The 21,041-nt window shown below is 37.5% G+C and overlaps 1 protein-coding gene across 6 annotated transcripts in view; it reads right to left on the reverse strand.

Annotated features, from left to right (window-relative positions):
* XRCC4 (X-ray repair cross complementing 4) overlaps positions 1-21,041 on the reverse strand; it is a 211,978-nt gene that overhangs the window by 65,894 nt on the left and 125,043 nt on the right. For all 6 annotated transcript variants that reach the window (XM_080680146.1, XM_080680147.1, XM_080680150.1 and 3 more), the window contains one exon: positions 9,506-9,653. In XM_080680146.1, coding sequence (XP_080536272.1) covers positions 9,506-9,653 — 148 coding nt within the window. The remainder of the gene's footprint in view (positions 1-9,505; positions 9,654-21,041) is intronic.

Genomic DNA, 21,041 nt, shown 5'->3' on the forward strand with positions numbered 1-21,041 from the left:
TCTAGCACATAAAATGGTAAGGGCTATCCTCATTTCCATAAGAATTATGAGGAAAGAAAACACTCCAGGGTTAAAAATTCCATAAACACAATTTCCTTCCCAGGAATAGGTTTCCAAGATTTAGCCGAAACCCCAGGGAAAACAGTGCTTTAAAAATAACAGTACATCATATTCCTAGAGTGTCCTACTGTGCTAGTGCTCTCATTCACATGATCTCATCTAACCCTCATATTCATGTTGAAAGGTAGGCAGGAGTATTATTAACCCAATCCCTGCACTAACAGAGCTGTACAGGTCTATCTCTACTGTGCTACTATGTAGAAATTAAACAGCAGTCAAATCTCACTGAAACTTATCGTCATTCAACTACTAATAAATATGCATATAAAAGAGCCCTACTTCATAGAATTGTGGTGAGAAATGAATTAATGAAATTTAAGTACTGAACACAACACCTAGCACATAGTTATAAAATAAATAGTTATTATTGTTATTTTTGAGGCAGCATAATAAAGTAGTTAAAACGTAGGGTCTTTGGAACAAAATGTAGTAGATTCGAAATCAAAGATGTGGCATTTGTTTTTGGGCAAGTTCTCTAAACTCTCTAGGTGAGAGTTCCGTGATATGTGAAATGGGTATTGCTAAATTAGATAATGCATATAAAAGGCTTTAGCACAGTATCTAGGACATAAATATTCAATGAATGTTAAGTATTATTATTGATAGATTGATCTAATATCTTATGTAAATATAAAATGTCATTAACAAAAATTAAAGGGCAAATGACCAGGTAGGAAAAACAAAGATTTATATTTTTGGAATTAAGCAGCTCTTATAAAACAACTAGAGGCCCAGTGCATGGATTCATGCACACTGAAAGGAAATTAATTAGAAGAAATATTTTAGAGGCTGGGGAGGGACCGTGGGAGATTGGCCAGAAGGGGAGGAACCGAGGGAGGGCTCCAGGGCATATCTGGCCTGTCTTGCCCAGTCCTGATCAGCTGGACCCCAGCAGCAAGCTAACCTACTGGTCGAAGCGTCTGCTCCCTGGTGGTCAGTGCACGTCATAGCGACTGGTCGAACAGTCAGACGGACACTTAGCATATTAGGCTTTTATATATATACTAGAGGCCCGGTGCACGAAATTCGTGCACGGGGGTGTGGGTTGTCCCTCAGCTCAGCCTGCACCCTCTCCAATCTGGGACCCCTTGAGGGATGTCCGACTGCCCGTTTAGGCCCGATCCACGTAGGGTGCTGATTGCCCCTAACCACTTCTGCCTGCCAGCCTGATCACCCCCTAACCCAGTGGTCGGCAAACTGCAGCTCGCGAGCCACATGTGGCTCTTTGGCCCCTTGAGTGTGGTTCTTCCACAAAATACCATGGCCTGGGCGAGTATATTTTAAAGAAGTGGCGTTAGAAGACGTTTAAGTTTAAAAAATTTGGCTCTCAAAAGAAATATCAATCGTTGTACTGTTGATATTTGGCTCTGTTGACTAATGAGTTTGCCGACCACCACCCTAACCACTCTCCCGACAGCCTGATTGATGCCTAACTGCTCCCCTGCCAGCCTGTTTGCCCCTAACTGCCCTTCCCTGCAGGCCTGGTCACCCCTAACTGCCCTCCCCTGCAGGCCTGGGTCCCCCCGCAACTGATCTCCCCTGCAGGCCTGGGTCCCCCCCAAATGACCTTCCCTGCAGGCCCAGTCGCCCCCAAATTCTCTCCTCTGCCAGCCTGGTCAACCCTAACTGCCCTCCCCTGCAGGCTTGATCGCCCCCAACTGCCCTCCCTTGCAGGCCTTATATAATTGATACTAGAGGTCCGGTGCACGAAATTCGTGCATGGGGGAGGGGGGTGTCCCTCAGCCCAGCCTGCACCCTCTCCAATCTGGGACCCCTCAAAGGATGTCCGACTGCCCGTTTAGGCCCAATCCCACTGGAATCAGGCTTAAACGGGCAGTCGGACATCACAATCCAGGACTGCTGGCTCCCAACTGCTCGCCTGCCTGCCTGCCTGATTGCCCCTAACTGCTTCTGCCTGCCAGCCTGATCACCCCCTAACCACTCCCCTGCCAGCCTGATTGATACCTAACTGCTCCCCTGCCAGCCTTTTTTCCCCCAACTTCCCTCCCCTGCCAGCTTGGTCACCCCTAACTGCCCTCGCCTGCAGGCTTGATCGCCCCCAACTGCCCTCCCTTGCAGGCCTGGTCCCTCCCAACTGCCCTCCCCTGCTGGCCTGATCACCCACAACTGCCCTCCCTTGCAGGCCTAGTCCCTCCCAACTGCCCTCCCTTGCTGGCCATCTTGTGGTGGCCATCTTGTGTCCACATGGGGGTAGGATCTTTGACCACATTGGGGCAGCCACCTTGTGTGTTGGAGTGATGGTCAGTTTGCATATTACTCTCTTATTAGATAGGATAGAGGCCTGGTGTACGGGTGGGGGCCAGCTGGTTTGCCCTGAAGGGTGTCCCGGATCAGGGTGGGGGTTCCCTTGGGGCATGGGGCGGCCTGGGCGAGGGGCCTGTGGTGGTTTGCAGGCCGGCCACTCCCCCTGGCGACCCAAGCAGTGGCCCTGGGCCACTTTTATGATTAGGAAACAAAGAAAATAAGCCTCATTTTATTGAAAACTAAATGGATTCCTTCAGAAGGTAAGTGGATAAACTGTGGCACATCCAGACAGTGGAGGGGAGGAAATACTGTGGTAAAATATGCTGTATCTTTTCCTGTTCCTTGTTGCCATGTGGACTATAAAATTGTGTAAACTTGACTAATTAAACCATAAACTTAATCTAAGAAGTGTGTGTGTGTGTGTGTGTGTGTGTGTGTGTTGTGTTGCCACATACCACTCACCTAAAATGTAGCTATACAATTACTTAATGGGTTTAAAGATTCAGAACACACAGTTAAAACTTCTTCACTATAATTCAAAGAGCAACATTTGTGAAAAGTTTTAATTTCATAATATTTTTAAGGTTGTGTATTAGACTCTGTTTCAGAAGACATCCATCACATAGAAGACTAAATATACATGTGGGCCTCGCATAAGATACCTATATGAACCTATATATCTTTACTTGCTAGCCTGAAGAAACAGACTATATAAAATTATCTTATATACATACCAAATTTTTTTTCTTGAGATATATTTAATGCCTAATACTCTATAATTATGGTAGAGAGGTTCTTATATTTTTAAAATCATTGATGTTTAAGAATTCTGAGAGTTCATTATCCCAAACTAAGGACCCTGCAGAAGGTTATTTTAGGAATGTTACTCTTTTGGAAGGAGGTAGGGAGAGTGGATGAAGGTGCTATGCTGAAGTACGCTTTAAAATTGATTAAACAAAGTAAAATAAATTATTTCCTATGGAGTTTCTCAGAGCCTTTAATTTGTAAATCTCAAAGTTTGAGGGGTTGGGGCACATGGAAGTGTGGGAGCTGTTAAGTATAGCGTTCCTGTTAAGATCTCTTTTATCTAGTTCTACAGAAATTAGTCTTTGAATAGTATCATAAAAAATAAATTCTGGACTCATTACCATCTAACTTAAATAAACATCTTGACTTTCTTCCCTCTACTTGTCCAAATCTCAGAGCTGGAGGCATTTTGTTCCTACCTATATATTGAGCTCATTCTCCAGACCAATGCTTTTCCTAGTTAAGGATCATTTAAGGAGGAACATCTGCAATAAGAACTTTATAGTGCAGTTCTGTTAACTAATCCTATATGTTATATCCCTGTTTGACTCCCTGTCTTAGTTTACAATATAATCCTTATTTGGTTGCGACTGGGGTTTGGCTTTATTTGTGGCCACCCCTCCTGGGGGCTGAAGCCCTGATTCTGAGACAAAGTTTTCATTTATAGACCCTTGTTCAGATGCTAATTTCAATATCTCTTAAAATTAGTTTCCTTTCAAGAAGAGAATCTATAGAACTGAGAAACAAAACAGCTAGAAGAAGGTAAAGCAGAATTTTCAAGCAGGTTGAAATGAGCTGAAACAGTTGAAGATGTAACAAGCAATAAAGTATTAATTAAATTATTTTATCTGAGCATTTTGTCAGGTGGTCAATTTTATTAACTGGTTGCTAATTTCAATGAGACTGGGACATTGACTTAATTTAACCTAATAAGTAATTAATGAATGGATTAATTTATCAATTTTAAAGTGATCCAACTAGTCTAACAGGCTACAACTGACCTTATGTCCTATCAACAGAATGCTATTAATAGGCTTTTAATGTGTTCACTCTTTTTAGGATGTTGGAAGAATTAAAAGCTCTTAAATTTGAAAAATATTTAAATGTAAAATTCTTCCTTGATTATTATGTTGTCTGATAAAGCATTACTTCATTAAAAATTTAAGCTGGTGCCTAATAGAGCCAGAATGTAGTGCTATTTCATTTAGACACATATTGTACCCTTGTCTATTTATAGAGAGTAATTTTACAATGTTCTTGCTTATACTCAGGATTTTACTATGTAAATATGAAAGTAATTTCACTATTTCTGTAGTCTTTGTCAGCTGGTTCATTTTGTTTAACAAATGGAATTAAAAAGTTATACTGAACAATTCTACAAATCACAATTTCAAGTGATGCAAAATAGAAAATAGCAAGGAATGTACAGCATATGGTTATGTTGGATAATAACTCTCAGTGTTGATGCTAGCTGACAGAACAGGATGAGTATTGTCCAAGCATAATCATATTGTGTGAATTAGTCACACTAAATTTTTTAATGAGTATTTATCAATGTATGCCAGATTTAAGGATTGCAGAGTCTTTTTTTAAAAAAAATATATTTCATTGATATTTTACAGAGAGGAAGGGAGAGGGATAGAGAGCTAGAAACATCGATGAGAGAGAAACATCGATCAGCTGCCTCCTGCACACCTCCCACTGGGGATGTGCCCGCAACCACGGTACATGCCCTTGACCGGAATCGAACCCGGGACCCTTCAGTCCGCAGGCCGACGCTCTATCCACTGAGCCAAACCGGTTTTGGCTGCAGAGTCTTACTAGAAGTGAGAAATCATCAAAGATCTAAAAATATTCCTGAAAAATGTACTTACATTTACCAGTAAAAAGGTAAAATGGAAGTACAATTCTGCACCTCAGTACTGCTAACACATGCCAATTTAAGCTAGTATCCCTGTGAGGACTCAACATAAGTTTCAGTATGTTTTCAATTTTCTAGTTTCCTGTGTTTCAAAAGGATGAAAGTTGTTATTATTGGGAATCCAAAACTGTACAACATTAACCAGTTTGAAAGCAGAGTAAAAAAAAAGAGAAAAAGAAACAAATTACAATAGCTTCAGATAATTTTTAATTATAATATCAAAGAAGATGACCAAAGTATTAGAGTTTTCTAATCATTCTGATATTTTTAAAACTCTTAAGATTTAAATAACTACATCAAAAGGTAGGAAAAACAGGAGAAAAGTCCTTTGTGATGTGAAAAACAGAAATGCTATCATGCTGTGGATGAAAAGGGGCCACATGCTAACATGCCTAGCTCAGGGAAGGCCTGCATGTTGGCCTTGCAAACTCAGAGACCTAAAGTAACCACAAAAAATGGTCTGAAATTAAAATTTTAAACTAAAAGCAGTTTATGGTGGGTAGTCATGTCCTAGGCCAGTATCTTCCCTGACAAAGGTCAATCTTTATCTGTCTATTGTCTTTTGTATCTAGGATAACATTCCTTTGGAACGTAAGGGTAATTCCCCCTTTTCCAGACCCCACCAGTGCACCAGGGCTGAAACCCTAAATCCTCTCATTGTTTTATCATGTTAATTTTTGGCTGTTAACTATCCTGTATCCACCTATGTAAAAGGTGTATGTATCTATCATTTTACTTTTCATTCAATCCCAGAGGTTTCCCCACTTTGCTTTCTCCCACCTCCCTAATTTATCACCAGTGAATTTAATGTAACCCACTTGCGCCCGTTCTTTTGATTGTAATGTATAAAACAAGGTGCAAAACTGCCATTCTCTGGAGCATTATCTGAATCCATTGAGATGTTGCTTCCCGGCAATTGTTAACAGTTTGGCTCAAATAAACTCACAAAAATTCTTCACAGGTTTGTTTCTTACATTAACACTACATACAAACAAAGGCTGATTTTTCAACCAAGGCCACACTACCACCTTGTTCTGGCCCTCATCCTCATTTCACTTCCTTCCTTCCTGCTCCCTTCACTCCCATCGCTCACAAATTTCACCTGGGGGCACACTCACAGGCCTTTCCTCTACTTAAACACTCCGCTCTCCAAGCTGGACTAAACTACTCTTTATCCTTCAGATTAGTGATCAAATGAGGATTCCTCAAGCCATATCCCCTTCCCTTTCCCCCAAATTCAAAAATCCTTCAAAAGGTTTCGAATATATATCTTTGTAATGATATAATTAATGCTTGCCTTCACTCAGACGGACTAAGCTTTATGAGAGCTGGGACTGTGCTAGTTTGCTCATCAATGTTCCCCAAGTGCTCGGCATGCAAGCATTCTGTAATGAACGATAAATGAATGAATGAATAAAGGAATGAGGGAAAGCCATAGTCAGTTTTTTTTTGTTCTCAATAAACAGCAGTATCTACTGTGCATATCCTTGGTCATTGTAAAATCATGTGGGGAGTCTTAAAATGCATGCACACCCTACTGAGGGGAAGAGGATACAAAGGAGATAACATTGTGAGAGTCTGACAAAAATGTTTCACGTCCAGTATATGCCTACAATTAAAACAAATAATGAAGTATGGCTTTCCAGGTAAATTAAATGGGATATAATGGTTAACAAGCCATGGTAATATGAACTATAAACACAAAACTTTCTGTGCAATCCTCATGAATTTTGATTGCTAGTAACTAACAAACGTGATTTTTTGCTAATTTGGGTTTATGTTTTGAAAGTGGTAAATTGATCAAAGTATAATTGAGTTAGGTGCCAATATCTTTTCACCCCTAAGTAGCAACCTACCCACATCTGGGAGGCTACAGCTAAAGCACATTAACCTAACTCAGTGGTCGGCAAACCGCGGCTCGCGGGCCACATGCGGCTCGCAAGCCGCGGTTTGCCACTCTGTTGACTAATGAGTTTGCCGACCACTGACCTAACTGATAGACATATTGTTGATGAGAATTTATCAGAGTGAAAAGCTGTTTAGGAAGGTAGAAATAGGTAGCATTTAAATTTAACAACATAAGATAAAGGTGCATCATCAGTGCTTGAGCCTGAAGGTACACAATGATATAAATAGCAGGCAATTAAAAAAGCTAATATGGTTTATATCAACTTTGTAAGTAAAGTATACAAAGTCAGTATTGTCATGATCATCTAAACCTGGAAAAGAAACACATTGCCTTTAGCAAAAAGCCTAAATAAAACATTTAGTCTTTCATCCACATCTAAACTTCTTCCATCATTGTACCATGCATATAAAAAACCTGTTTAAGCAATATATGTATTCAGAAAATGTTAGTAACCTCACAACCTTATATTTAGTTCACACATTGAACAGAAAGACTTAAGATGCAGCTCTCCAACATAAAACCAATATACTTCTTTCTCAAGATCCTGAAATCTTTATCAGAAAAAACAATTAGACTAAAAGTTCCATGAGGACAGGATTATGTCTATTTCCTACTCTCCTGAACTGTCAGCATCCATTATTATACCTGGCACATAACTGATATTCATTACCTTTTTGCTTACTACTTGACTGAATGAAGTACATTCTGAATATTTCAAAGTACAATTTTGTTTTTTCCATATTAACCTATAGGACTAGTTTGCTTACTCTAATGTTTTCAAATTGGAAATATTTTTGATTCATTACTTAAGAGATAATACCATACTATGAACTCTATGGAGCTAATTAATAAATTTACATAATAAACAACCAGAAAGAGTAGTGCACACTGGGTTTTTACATATATTGTCTGAAGACATAAGGGACCCACCATAGTATACAAATGGCATTTTCAAGTATTAGTATATCAGGCCAATTGTAGAGAGAATAAAACCCCAATGACAAACAAACAAAATAATTCCACTATTAACTGTAAAATTCTTACTTTTATGCAAGAAACTAAAAAAATCCTTTTGGTCAGGCTGTTAAGTCTCCTGAAGGCATGGACTTCTTGCGCTTATTTGGCATCCTCATGGTCTATACAGAATTCTAAAACTTTTTACTCTCAGACTCCTTTACACTTTTAAAAGTTTTTGAGGACTCCAAGAATTTTTGTTTATATCCAAAATTAACACTGAGAAAAATTTGAGATCTTTATTAATTCATTTAAAAATAAATCCAGAATATGGTAACACAATATATTCTTTATTAAAAAATCACTGTATTTCCCAAAGAAAAAAAATCCTGTGTGGTCAATGTCTTAACACCTTTACAAATCTGTTTGATGGGTGGCTGATTAAAAACTATGGAATTCTCATTGGCTTCTGCATTCCATCACAGGGACATGTTATTTCAACTGAAATACATGAAGAAAATCTGGCCTCACACAGGTATAGAATTGAAGAAGAGACACCTTGTGGATCACCACAAACGCCTTGGGAATGCCCCGGTCCTCATCATTCCACACTTTGAAAACCACTGGTGTGTAATATCATGTCATATAACTATTGTTCAATAACTATTTGCCAAATTAATGAAAAGTTTAAAGAAAAAGAAATAAATTTTCAGGTATACATAAGATTTGCACCTTTGTTTTTTTGTTTGTTTTTAAAATATATTTTCATTGATTTTATAGAGGAAGGGAGAGGGGAGAGAGAGAGAGAAAACTCAATGATGAGAGACAATACCTATAAGCTGCCACCTGCACACCCCATACTGGGGACCAAGCCCACCACCCAGGCCTGTGCCCTGACCAGGAATCAAACTGTGGCCTCCTAGGCTGCACCTTTGTTTTTTATTCAACTGATAAAATTCCTTATAAATGCTGATTATTTTGCTGCAATAAAATGTTTATTAATTCAACTTCTTGATTCATTACAACTAAATTAGAATGCAGATTAAAGGGAGGGTAATCAAAAGTAAAGAGTGAACTATAAAAATAAAAAATGTGTCTAAATTTAAAAGAAATAAATAGGTGACTAGAAAGACATTTCACATAAAAAAAATTGTAAGCATAACCAAATCAAGTTTGGTTACTTTGAATGCTGTGTGGGCCTCTTTAAAGCAGTAAATTAAATTGAAATACTTTATTAAATGGAAACTGAATTCTAATATTTTAGTATCTTATATGCCATTTCTAATTACTCCAAAAAAACCACAAGAAAAACTTTTTGCTAATATTTTTGACACTTCTGTCTTAAATATTAATAGGAATTAACTGAATACCAGGGAAAATGTATGGATTTAAACATTTTACAATTTCAAAAACCATAATTTTTGTTCGTTAAAAATAGCCTTATATTCAGAAATTAAAATATAATTTTAGATTAGATATTAGATTTTTCAATGTCATCTCACTATTTTACAAAGAATAAGATGACTTACTTTTCCTTTTCTTCAGGCTGATGTTCCTGAGAAGCCATTTTAGGTTCTGTCCCGAGATTTTTTCCCATCCGCTGCCTCCTCTTTCTACTTGGTGCAATATCAGTGACATCGGGACTTGAAAGAATGGAATCCTCTCTTCTTAAAGTAGCTAAAATAAAATGACATAAAAAATGTGATCCAACAAAATTCTGCATATAATCTGTAAGTAAAGTATCAACTTGCTGCTTTAGCACTGATAAAGTGACACAAATTATAGCAAAACTTTTTTTTAACAAACCATATAGATTTGAAGTGAACCAGTTACATGGTGTATTATACTTTAATACCAATATAAAACATAAGGTATATTGTATACATGGAATAATTTGGGCAAAATGGTCTTTGCCTATCTTGGGCAACAATCTTTCCAAATGCATTGTAGGCAGTTTGGTCTCTCAGTGCTGGGACTAGATAGAAGCTCCTCAGAGGCACCTCTAAAAGGTATTTGGATGGAAAAATAATGCCACAGGAATAATATAAATCAAATTGATACTAAACAGCACTTATTAGCAGGAATTGGAACTTCTAATAGTGATCCAGAGATAGTTACACAGACTTTTCCATTGTGAGCAGTGAGCACAAGAAAAATGTAAAAAAAATACTAATAGATGTCTCTAATGTAGCCAAACCATTAAATTGCCTCTAAAAGTTTTTGATACACATGAAACAGAAACAACAATAGAAACATGCTGGATTCATATTATTTTATTCTCTTATAAACAACTTAGTTACAAAGAACCTTAGTGGAGTTTAGAATTCTTTCATTTAATACACAGCATATTCTGTTGTAATACATATTTCTATAAAAAAGAGCTCCTTGCTATTGGTAAATAATAAATAATATCAATATAATTTGGACTTTGGATGTCCTGCCAGTTCATATACTTTTTTCTAGCATGTTAATGGTTTATAGTGATCAGGGGCAAGCTTTCATCACAATTAGAGAAAGACTTAGCAATGTATAAAGGTTTAAGAAACTGAAGACAAGTGGCTAAAAATCTTGTGCAAGTCCATTGCTTTAGCACAAATAGGGGCAGGCCTAGTGAAGCTAAGAATCCTACACTTTTCATAAGTTTAGCTCTATGCTAAAGCTGTAATTACAGCTGAACAACCTGTGGAGACTTTTCTCCCTGTATCTTGAGTCAGATACTTAATTTTGATGAAACTACTGGAATCAAATGCATCAATAACTCTCATCTCCATTTAAGAGAAAGTGTGATGGAAGGGGTTAGCCTACTGTGATGCTGGGTGCAAATGTTGCTAAATAATTAATGGAGTTAATATTTTTATTAGGATTGTAACTAGAGAACTAACAACAATCTAAAACAATAGATTTTGTGTGGTTCTATTATTTGTAGTATATAGTTCTGCAGATGGAGTGGATTTTAAGGCACAAGTTTATCACATTCAAGAAGAAAACTCTGTATTCTGAGTTCTCACTGTGCAGTCATGCTTCTCTGAGTGACCTGAGATAACTTGGACACAGTTGATCAATCTTTTGAAACTCTTCTTTTTTAATTTTTTTTCTTAAAATAGATACCATTTTTGAAAACACATATGCTGGATACTTTGCTGTAGGTTTTATATCTGTTATCTTATTAATATTTAACTTTGTGAAGTACTTACTACATTTACTTGTTAGGAAACCAAGTTAGTTAAGTAATTTGCCCAAATCATACAGCCTTTGTTTTTATAATTTATCACATGACAACTTAAAAATTTTTCTCCCTAGTGGGTAAATTAGTCTTTGATCAAATATTAATTGAGGGCCCATCAAAGCATATTTTACTTTCCAAAGCTTTTAAGTTATCAGGACACATAAGTTCCACTATATTTCTTGCGCATTATTTTTATTAACCCTGAAAAATATTTCTGGAGTAAAGAAGGATAAACTTAAAAAGGTTATTCCTCTGAACACATTAAAACTGAATGATTTCCCTACTTTTATTAAGCTAGGAGGTGACCAAGGAAGAAAACCGCAGCTTACTGATTTCTCACCCAGTCCGCTCTCACCCAGGATTGTTTACTCAGTCACCTACTAGTAAGCAAGCAACAGAGTACAGGCTTGTCTATGAACAAAACCAGCAAAACTGTCTGAGTTAGAGGAAGTTTCAACTATAGATAGACTTGAAAAGTGGAGAAAGACTGCGTTTGATGCATGTTGGACATCAAGGAGGAAAGAATATTAAGTTTAAATTAAAATGTATGGTAAATTAAAAAAAAAAAATAAAGTCACCAAAAACTTCTGCCACTCATTTCAAAAACTCTAAACCAGTGGTTCTCAACCTTTCTAATGCCACGACCCTTTAATACAGTTCCTCCTGTTGTGGTGATCCCCAACCATAAAATTATTTTCGTTGCTACTTCATAACTAATTTTGCTACTGTTATGAATCATAATGTAAATATCTGTGTTTTCCGATGGTCTTAGGCTCTACAGCAGCGGTTCTCAACCTGTGGGTCGCGACCCACAGGTTGAGAACCGCTAGCAGGGTCGCCTAAGACCATCGGAAAACACAGATATTAGAAAGGTTGAGAACCACTGCTCTAAATAATGGCTTACACACTGGCATCCAAAAGGATGTGTTATACATGATATGGTTATATTATTTGTTGTAACATCTACAATTTACTTTAAAATACAATATTTAAACGTGTATGTTAGGCAAAGTGAGTATAACCCAGGTGTGGCTAGCATCTACACAAAAATACACAGACCAGAAACAGTTGTTGGGATTTGAGTAACAATTCCCATGCCCTTAAAGAGGCTACCAGAGGCTCTCTGTGCTCTGCATCTCAATCAACACCAGATGATTTACTAATCAGTATACTGAATGACAGAAATGTGTGTGCCGCCTGGTGAACACAGGGCAGGAAAACAAGCATGATGAATATTGCTTATGAGTGAAATTAAAGGCATTCTAGATATACAGATTGGCTAAAATATTTCAGAGATCATCTACATCATTTTATGAACAGGGATAAACACTGTGAGGTCTGTTTACTCTTAGAGATGATGCCCTGTGCTAAATCTTAAAGTGGTTCTGTGTCCAGTTATGAACTCTGAACAATTGTAGTTGCCTGAAGCCAGGGAAAACTGCCTGATAATTCATTATCCTGCCTTAAGAATAAACATTTTATAGGAGCGAGTGACTGGGACACCCAAAATTTCTTTAAACTTTAGGGCAGGTTGGTGAATTATTTTGTGCTTACTTGCTAGTAAGTATTTAGTTGGAGATTGTCTGTATGGTGGGAGAACAACCTGATAATTCATTGTCCCAGCCTTCACATTTCTTGGTGTCTACCATTATTTGCCACAAACAATCACAAGTTGTGTGAAACCAAGTGTTTAAAGTCAGTTCACTAGCACCATTTTTTTCCCATTCTCCTGACAAACGTTCCCTTTCGAGTCTTGTAGCCACTGTCATGAGTGAAAGGGGCGCACACAAGCCAATTACTGTTGAAACTGAGTATGTCCTTTTTGGTTTCTGTTTGCACCATGGGAAACAGTTTTCCCTTCAGTTTATTATATACATGTACGAGCAAGCTGTAAGATATTACCTTAGTTTACATATCAATTTAAAATAAAGATTTCATAACATTTATATCATCTTTAATAAAAGGGAAAATGTTCCATCTTATATTTTCCTCTCCACCCCCTGCAATGCCAGAAACCAGGAAAAAAGAGGCACTATTCCAATACCTGGTACCTAAGGATTAAACTGCTCATTGCAAATAGTCTTCAAATTTGAACCCGTTTAGTCCTCTCTTTATGTTTGGTCTCAATGCTGATGCTTTATGTCTATTCTGACATTGGATCCTTTCAACAATGATTCTGAGTTTCCAAACAAGCAAAGCTGTTTTATATACAACAGAAGGGATCTGATCCACATCTATAAGAGGTCAAAATGTCTATTATTATTTCACAACCTTACATAAACTGGAAGTTTTCAAATCCAGGCAGAAGTATATACATTTGCTATTGACAGGGAAACTTTTTCTGAGATTCCACCTCCAGAATTCTCAGTCTATAGTATTCATCAGTCTTTGTCACGACAATGTGTCTTGCACCATTTCCAGGAACTTTTGAAAAAAAGAAAAAAAACGATTGCCAATTAACTTACTACAGCAGAAACACTCATTGGCGGAGCCACAGGATAAATTTCAAGTTCTCATTAGGTTCACTGAACCTAGAAAATGGGGCTCTTTACAGAAGCCTTGCTATTGTGAGAGGTGGCTCCACAGAAAGCCACACTTCTTCCCATCTGACAGAGAACTGCAGGAGCTTGGCAGCCAGAGTTCAGGCAGGATAGACGGAGGGCTGGCAGCCTGGGTACTCTCAGTCTCCAAAGGAAGCGGCTGTCGGCTAAACTGCTGGCGACCTGCATAACTGCCATGAGTTAAACTACCTGGTAAACTTAAGTCTCTGACCATTAAACCCTTAAATCTCAGTATTTTTTAAAGACATTTTTCAGGTTTATAATTTGTTTTATCAGGGTCTCCTTATTATCTCCTGTCTATGGATTTTTCCCTTCTTCATATGATATATAGCCTGACACATCGATTCTATAAAACTGAGAGATTGCCACACTTCATTCCATCTCCCCACCCCAAACACACACACCTCTCTCCAGCCCCTGAACAAAACAAAAAGTTAATATCCTGAGGCATGTTATTCATGGCAATGGCTACTTAGCTCTTTGGTTAAATTATTGAATAAAAGAGGCTCTGATCTTTAGGTCCCTTGTCCATGAAAAAATAAATGTATGCTGTTTGCAATAGGCCATATGCAAACAAAAAATTTTCAGTGTTTCCCATGGCCTGTAAAATAAAGTCCTAAGATCCTAGCCCTGCATTCAAATCCCTCTACAATGTGACCGTCACCTACCTCTCTAGCCATACTTCTCACAAATCTTCTACCATAGTATGTAAATTCTTTCAAGGGCTCCAGGGTTCCACATCTTTTTGGTTCCTTACTTTCTCTGTCTTGAATGTCCTCTACTCCTCTATGGGCTCAACTGTGTGTTCCCTTCCAGCACAGCCCAATTCAGTCATTTCAGTCATCTTGAGTAGTTCTAACCCACAGCAATCTCTCCTTTCTCTGTGTGGCTTGTAGTTGAACCACTCATTTTATAAGTACTATCTCGTATAGTTATTCTTTGTATGTATACCTTCTGTTTCTCCAATTAGATTACAAACACCCTACAGCTAGAGGGCATGCTTTATACTTTGATATAGTCCTAGCATTACCCAATGGTGTTATACATGAGAATATGGAGACTTGAACTCTTATTTTCAAATGTGTGTCATATTTTTAAATCAAAACTTAATTCCTATGGACCTCCAGATGAAGTGCATGAAAAAAAACCAAATCAGGACTGGGTCTGGGTCTCTAATTCTGCCAATTACCTTTGGCATATTACAGAATTTCTTTAAGTTCCTCACTGAAAAATATATGATTTCATTTATATGTGGACTCTAATGAACTGAATGAACTAACAAACAAAATAGAGATAGAGTCACAGTCCAAGAGCAAGCTGACAGTTGGGGGTAGGGCTGAGTGGTGGAAGAATTGAGCAAAAGAGAAAAAAACACTTAGATGTGTGGACAACAGTGTGGTGATTATGGGAAGAGGGGAAAGGGGGGTAAATAGTAATAGAAAGAGACTTGACTTGGGGTGTTGAACACACAGTACAGTAAAGAGATGATGTGTTGTGGAATTGTGCACCTGAAACCTGTATAATTTTGTTGCCCAGCGTCACCCCAATAAATTAAAAAAAAAAAAGGAAAGAAAATACCAAAAAAATTATATGTTAACCATGATTTCTGACATGATTAAATGAGATAAACTGTTTTATAAATCATAATATCAAAAATATTTGACATCAGCATTAAAGTATTATTAACAATATATGTATGTCCTTACAAAAAATTAAATTGAAATTCACTTAGATGCATTTGAAAATCTTTTAGGTTATCTTGTATAGCTTCTTAGAGATATACAAGTAAAATAATAATAATAAAGTAAGATAAATTCATGGCTTTAGAAATTAAAAGTAAACCAATTTTCATAGATCTATCATCTGTTATAAATATAGAGTAGCCAATCTGCTATGACTATTTTTGCTATTTTATTCAATTATTCACTTCACAAAGACTTAAGTCATTTTGTTTTATTTAAAAAGATACAAAATAATGAGGGAAAAACAAAAATCCAAACCTTAAAATACTACTCAAAGTAAATGTGCAACTTCATAAAGCATACTCTTTCTTACACCAGGGAAAACACCCAACCAAAGCCTTGGGCTATCCTGTGTCTCTGCAGTCTGTCTTACTGACAGGCATGAAGATAAACCAAAAAAGAAGCTGAGATAAGGTTGGTAACACCATACTTCAATGAGCAGTATCTTAAAGTGACCTATCTTATGGTAAATTTCTAATCTTACCAAACAAGCAAACTTTGTTTTGCCTCACCATTCACCAAATAGCTCTTTTTCAAATCTGTAATCAGTTGCTACCCAGTTTCACAATCTAATCTGAATAACTGATGACCATCTTACACAGAAGGTCAAGAGTCTAACCTACTAATCAGCAATCACCAAAATAAACCAATAATTAACATCACACTGAACACTTAAAAGCGTGTGTGTGTGTGTGTGTGTGTGTGTGTGTGTGTGTGTATCCATGTACGTACACTTTTCCAAAAGTCAGGCTCCTCTTTTAGCCAGCACAGTGGGAAGTCAGACTTAATGACAACATGACATTGGGGTAACCTAAGAGGTCATCTGTGGAAATCCAATGCTCTCAATGTCAGACGCAAGGTGGGCCACTAAAGATAAAGTACAGACTACAGAGATACAGTATTAAAAAATAGTAAGTTGAATATATTAAGTATTGTTCTATACTTGCAAAATAATCTGATTTTTTAATTAAAAAAGTGTAATACCAAATTAACTGTTAACTTAAGGATTCTAGCATTCCTCACTTATTCAACAAATATTTATTGAGCATATTATATGCCAAGCACTATCCAGCAGACACCAGCACTATGTATTCCAGAAGTTTATAACTGGATAGGGCAGAGGGACACACTGTTTGCAAGAAAGCCATAGTTACACAAGCACTTATAAAGGAATTAATTTCGAATTTCTAAGGAACACAAAGCTTTCTAATCTCCCAGTATTTTTTCCAAATTAATCTGTGAAGCTTCAGTTTTTCTTTTCCATTATCAAACACTAACTATAACTTGATTTCTTACAACATCCTTAGTAGACTTACCACACTTGTAATAATATTTGTAATATTTATAAGCTCTATGATGGCAAAAACTGACTGTGCTCTATACACTGTTAGTACAAAACAGACTAGCACAATCTCTGGCACACACTATTTCTGTAATAAATGTTAGTGGATTGACTGATATAAATTCTTAAATACTAATAGAGTTAATAATAAATAGCTTTTTAAAATACTACACTATTGGTTAGCTATGCTTGCTGCTGCCAGTCTAGTTAACATTAAAAGAAAAATATTAGTAGGGAAAAGCAGTTTATGAAAGAGAAAAATTAGCCTCCAATTTATATAATTTTGTAGTTAAAAATAAAAAACCTTAAAAAGTTTTAATGGTTAATACATTTTCAAAAAACAAAGCTACAATTTCCAGCTTTCACCAGCTTTATAAAAGGGCCTCTGCCTCTGACCTATGTCATAAATGTTTGGAGCCAACATAAAGCTTTTATTGTTGTACCTGAATCACAGGTATGGTCTTCTGTCAACTTAAGACTTTTTTTTAGTGTTTTCTTCATAGAGATTTAAAGGTTTCTGAAACTTTCATTCTTTTTTATTTGGGTAGACTTTTAATAAAACCTAGGCCTTTTACAGAGCTTAGGATTTCATTGAACTAGTATAAATTTAAACACTGGACAAAAATAAATAAAATATAAAACCTTTTTAAATAAATGATATAAGGATTTATTTATTTATTTAAATCTTCACCTGAGGATGTTTCTTATTGATTTTTAGACAGAGTGAGATGAAGGGAGAGAAAAAAACCCATCAGTGTAAAAGAGAAACATGGATTGGTTGCCTCCTGTATGCTCCCCAACCAGGAATCCATCCACAACCTGGGTACGTGCCCTGACCAGAAATTGAACCCGCAACCTTTTTGGTATAGAGGGCGACACTACAACTAACTGAGCCACCAGAGCTCAGTATATTTTTTAAAATAATGTACTATAAGCGTTTTATCTGCAGTGACTCTAGGTTAACTGGTTACAACTAGGACAAGGTCACTAGTTTAGCAAGTCAAATCAGAAAAGAATGGAAGTGGCAAAAGTGAAGTGGTGCGTAATTATATGATGAATTGGATAGATAAGAATCATTAATCTTGGGCACAAATCCTCTCTTTGAAAAATAATAACAGAAAGAGGCTTTGACAGTTTGACATGCCAGACTTTCGACTTTATTTTTCCAGCATTTGCTTAATCTTTTTAGAAAAGTTTGGACTATTTTTTTATTGGATTTATTGGGGTGACATTGGTTCATAAAATTATGCAGGTTTCAGGTATATGATTCTATAATACATCATCTGTATATTATATTGTGTGTTTACCACCCCAAGTCAAGTCTTCCATCACCATTTATTCCCCTTTCCCTTCTACCTCTTCCACCCCCCTTCTTTCTGGCAATCACCTTACTGTTCTCTGTGTCCATGAGTCTTTCTTTTACTTTCTTTGCTTAATCCCTTCACCTTTCATACCCAACCCCCAACCCCCTCCCCTGTGACAGCCATCAGTCTGTTCTCTGTATCCAGGAGTCTGTATAACTTTGTTAGTTTATTTTGTTCATTAGATTCCATATATAAGTGAAATTATATGGTACCTGTTTTCCTCTGACTAGTTTATTTCACTTAGAATGATAACTTCGATACATTAAGAAAAAGTCCTCTATTTGACTTCTTTATACTTCTTTACAATAAGGTTAATGCCTTTATGATATAATTAAGCCAGTTTGTAGTGGTTCTATGAAGAGCTAAATATGAGACTAAATTTCAGAGGCTTTCCTTGAAAAGTGTGGAATAATTTTCTGAAAGGAGATTTCCTGGTCTGCAGTGCTAGACACATAGTCCCAACTAGCTCTCAAACCAAATGTCATGAAGGTAATGCTTTCACCAAGAAGGACTAAAAAAATTTCCTTGCCAAATGGTAAAAAAACTAAGAGAATGTTTAAGTGAACTAATCTATGTATAAAAGCGCAGCAACCGAACGGCAGAATGACCAGAACAACTGGTCAACCAGTCGCTATGATGCACACTGACCACCAGGGGGCAGACGCTCAACACAGAAGCTGCCCCCTGGCTGACCGGGATGAGTGGTGCTCCCACAACAGGCCAATCCCACAGGCCATGCCCCCCACCAGTGCAAAAATCCGTGTACCGGGCCTCTAGTATTACAGAAATATCCTACATCTGACTCTGTCATCACTGTCTGATGACTCTGAGTAAATCATGTAATACTTCTGTGAAAGTTTTTTTTATTTTAGTTTATAAAATTAGATATAGAAAAGTTAGACCAAATAGTTACACCTATCATAAAAATGCCTAATGCTTTAATTTATTATGCTTTGCAAAAAGGATTATATTATTCGAATTTGGTAAGAAAAATGAAATGCACTTTCAGGCCAGTTTGAAGCACTTTTAAGTGACTACTATGTTAAATGTCTTGCCCAAATGAGAAAGTTTTTCTTTGGAAATTTCATTTCCAAACATCCGTAGACTTTTATTTATATTACACTGTTTCATTTTGTTTATTGATTTTTTATCTATATCATGAAAGGTGTGTGGTCCTGAAACCGTTATGGCGTCAAGACCAAACAACCCGTCACCAGGAGGTACATGGAGCACCTCTTGCAGGCTGAAACTCGCGGCTTGCACGGCGAGGCGGGGCTCGTGTGGGGCAGGCAGGGGGGCTGCGTGGCAAAGAAGGTGCAGCAAAGTGGGTGGCAGGCGGGCGGGGCTGTGCAGCAAAGACGGTACAGGGATGGGTGCCAGACAGGCGGGGGCGGGGATCGCGGCATGGGTCCCCAGGTGGCGAGTAAAGGTGCTCTCGCCGCTGGGGGAGGGGCAGGGGTGCACGCGGCCGTACGTGAGGAGAGGCGGCACGCGGGGGAAGAGCGAAAGCTGGGAGCTTTGTGGGGTGATGGCAGCATCCATGGAGCGTGCGAGGCGTCGCGGTCGGCAGACCTGGCCCTGACGGCAGGCTAGGCCTAGGGAACCCTACACGTGCACGATTTAATCGTGCATTGGGCCTCTAGTTTTTCAATAAAAACCTTGTAAAGTTTTTATTTTTAAAACAAATATTTTGTATACTATTTTGTCATGATACTCAAAATTAGACAAACAAGAGCAAAATTATTTTAAGCATTGATTTGACGAAGAGAATAACATTTGGGAAACTAATTACAGTTTATTATTAATGTATATTCTCTACATTAGACCTTATGTGTGTGAAGTTTGTTTACCATGCTTCATCATCACTATTAGCAATTGTTGCTAGCAATGTGCTAACTTCCCCTTTTCAGCATGCCATCTTAGTAATGTTCAGTCTCAGTACAAACCCTGCATAATGCCATTGTCCCCCAAACTTACCAAGAACCAAACTTAAAATCATTTTTGATGCCTTCTAAAACTTCTCTAGTCACATCCAATCAGCACCTTGTAAAAAGTTCTGAGATCTGATAATTCTCTGTACCCTGTACTTTCATAAGATCTTGCCTAGACTACTGTTAGAGCTTAAAAAATTGCCAAAGCAACTCCAATTCATTAATTTCCTACAAAATTCCTGAGAGAATTTTTCTAAAACTGCAAATCTGATCAAGTCTTGTCCTTTCTCCCTGCTTTAAAGACAAAGATAAAATTCCCTGATGCACTTTAATATCTCTTTTTTTTTCCTGGTTCAACTTACTTTTATAGCCTTACTGAATTCTGTCTGATGCACCATCCTCTCTCTCTCTCTCTCTCTCTCTCTCTCTCTCTCTCTCTCTCTCTTGGATTTTGCACATGGGATCTTCTGCCAGAAATAATGTTCTACCACCTAGCATTCAACTTGCTAACCCTCACCCTCCTTGAAATCTCAGTAAGATCTCACCCTGTCAGGAAACCTCAGAAGTCTGGTTAGATTTCCCTCCTCAGTACTTCCACAGCACCTTTACTCCTCCTAGCACTGCAGTATAGAGAGTGATTATGGTCACAGATTAAGAAAAATGAAGTTGGAAAAAACTGTTTTGGGTTCTTCTAGGAAGTACTAGATATAGTGGGGTTGAATCTTATTGTAAGTCAGTGCATATGGCAAACAATCACAATTAATCAAAACAACCCTTGAAAATTCCTTAAATTGCCCAGTAAATACAGACAGTAGATATAAAACTGTATGGTAACAGTCACACACAAATATTTAATAAATACCATATTACAGAGTTTCACAGAGAAATTGTATGCAGAA

Source organism: Plecotus auritus, assembly GCF_963455305.1.
Source record: "Plecotus auritus genome assembly, chromosome: 7".
Classification (NCBI taxonomy): domain Eukaryota; kingdom Metazoa; phylum Chordata; class Mammalia; order Chiroptera; family Vespertilionidae; genus Plecotus; species Plecotus auritus.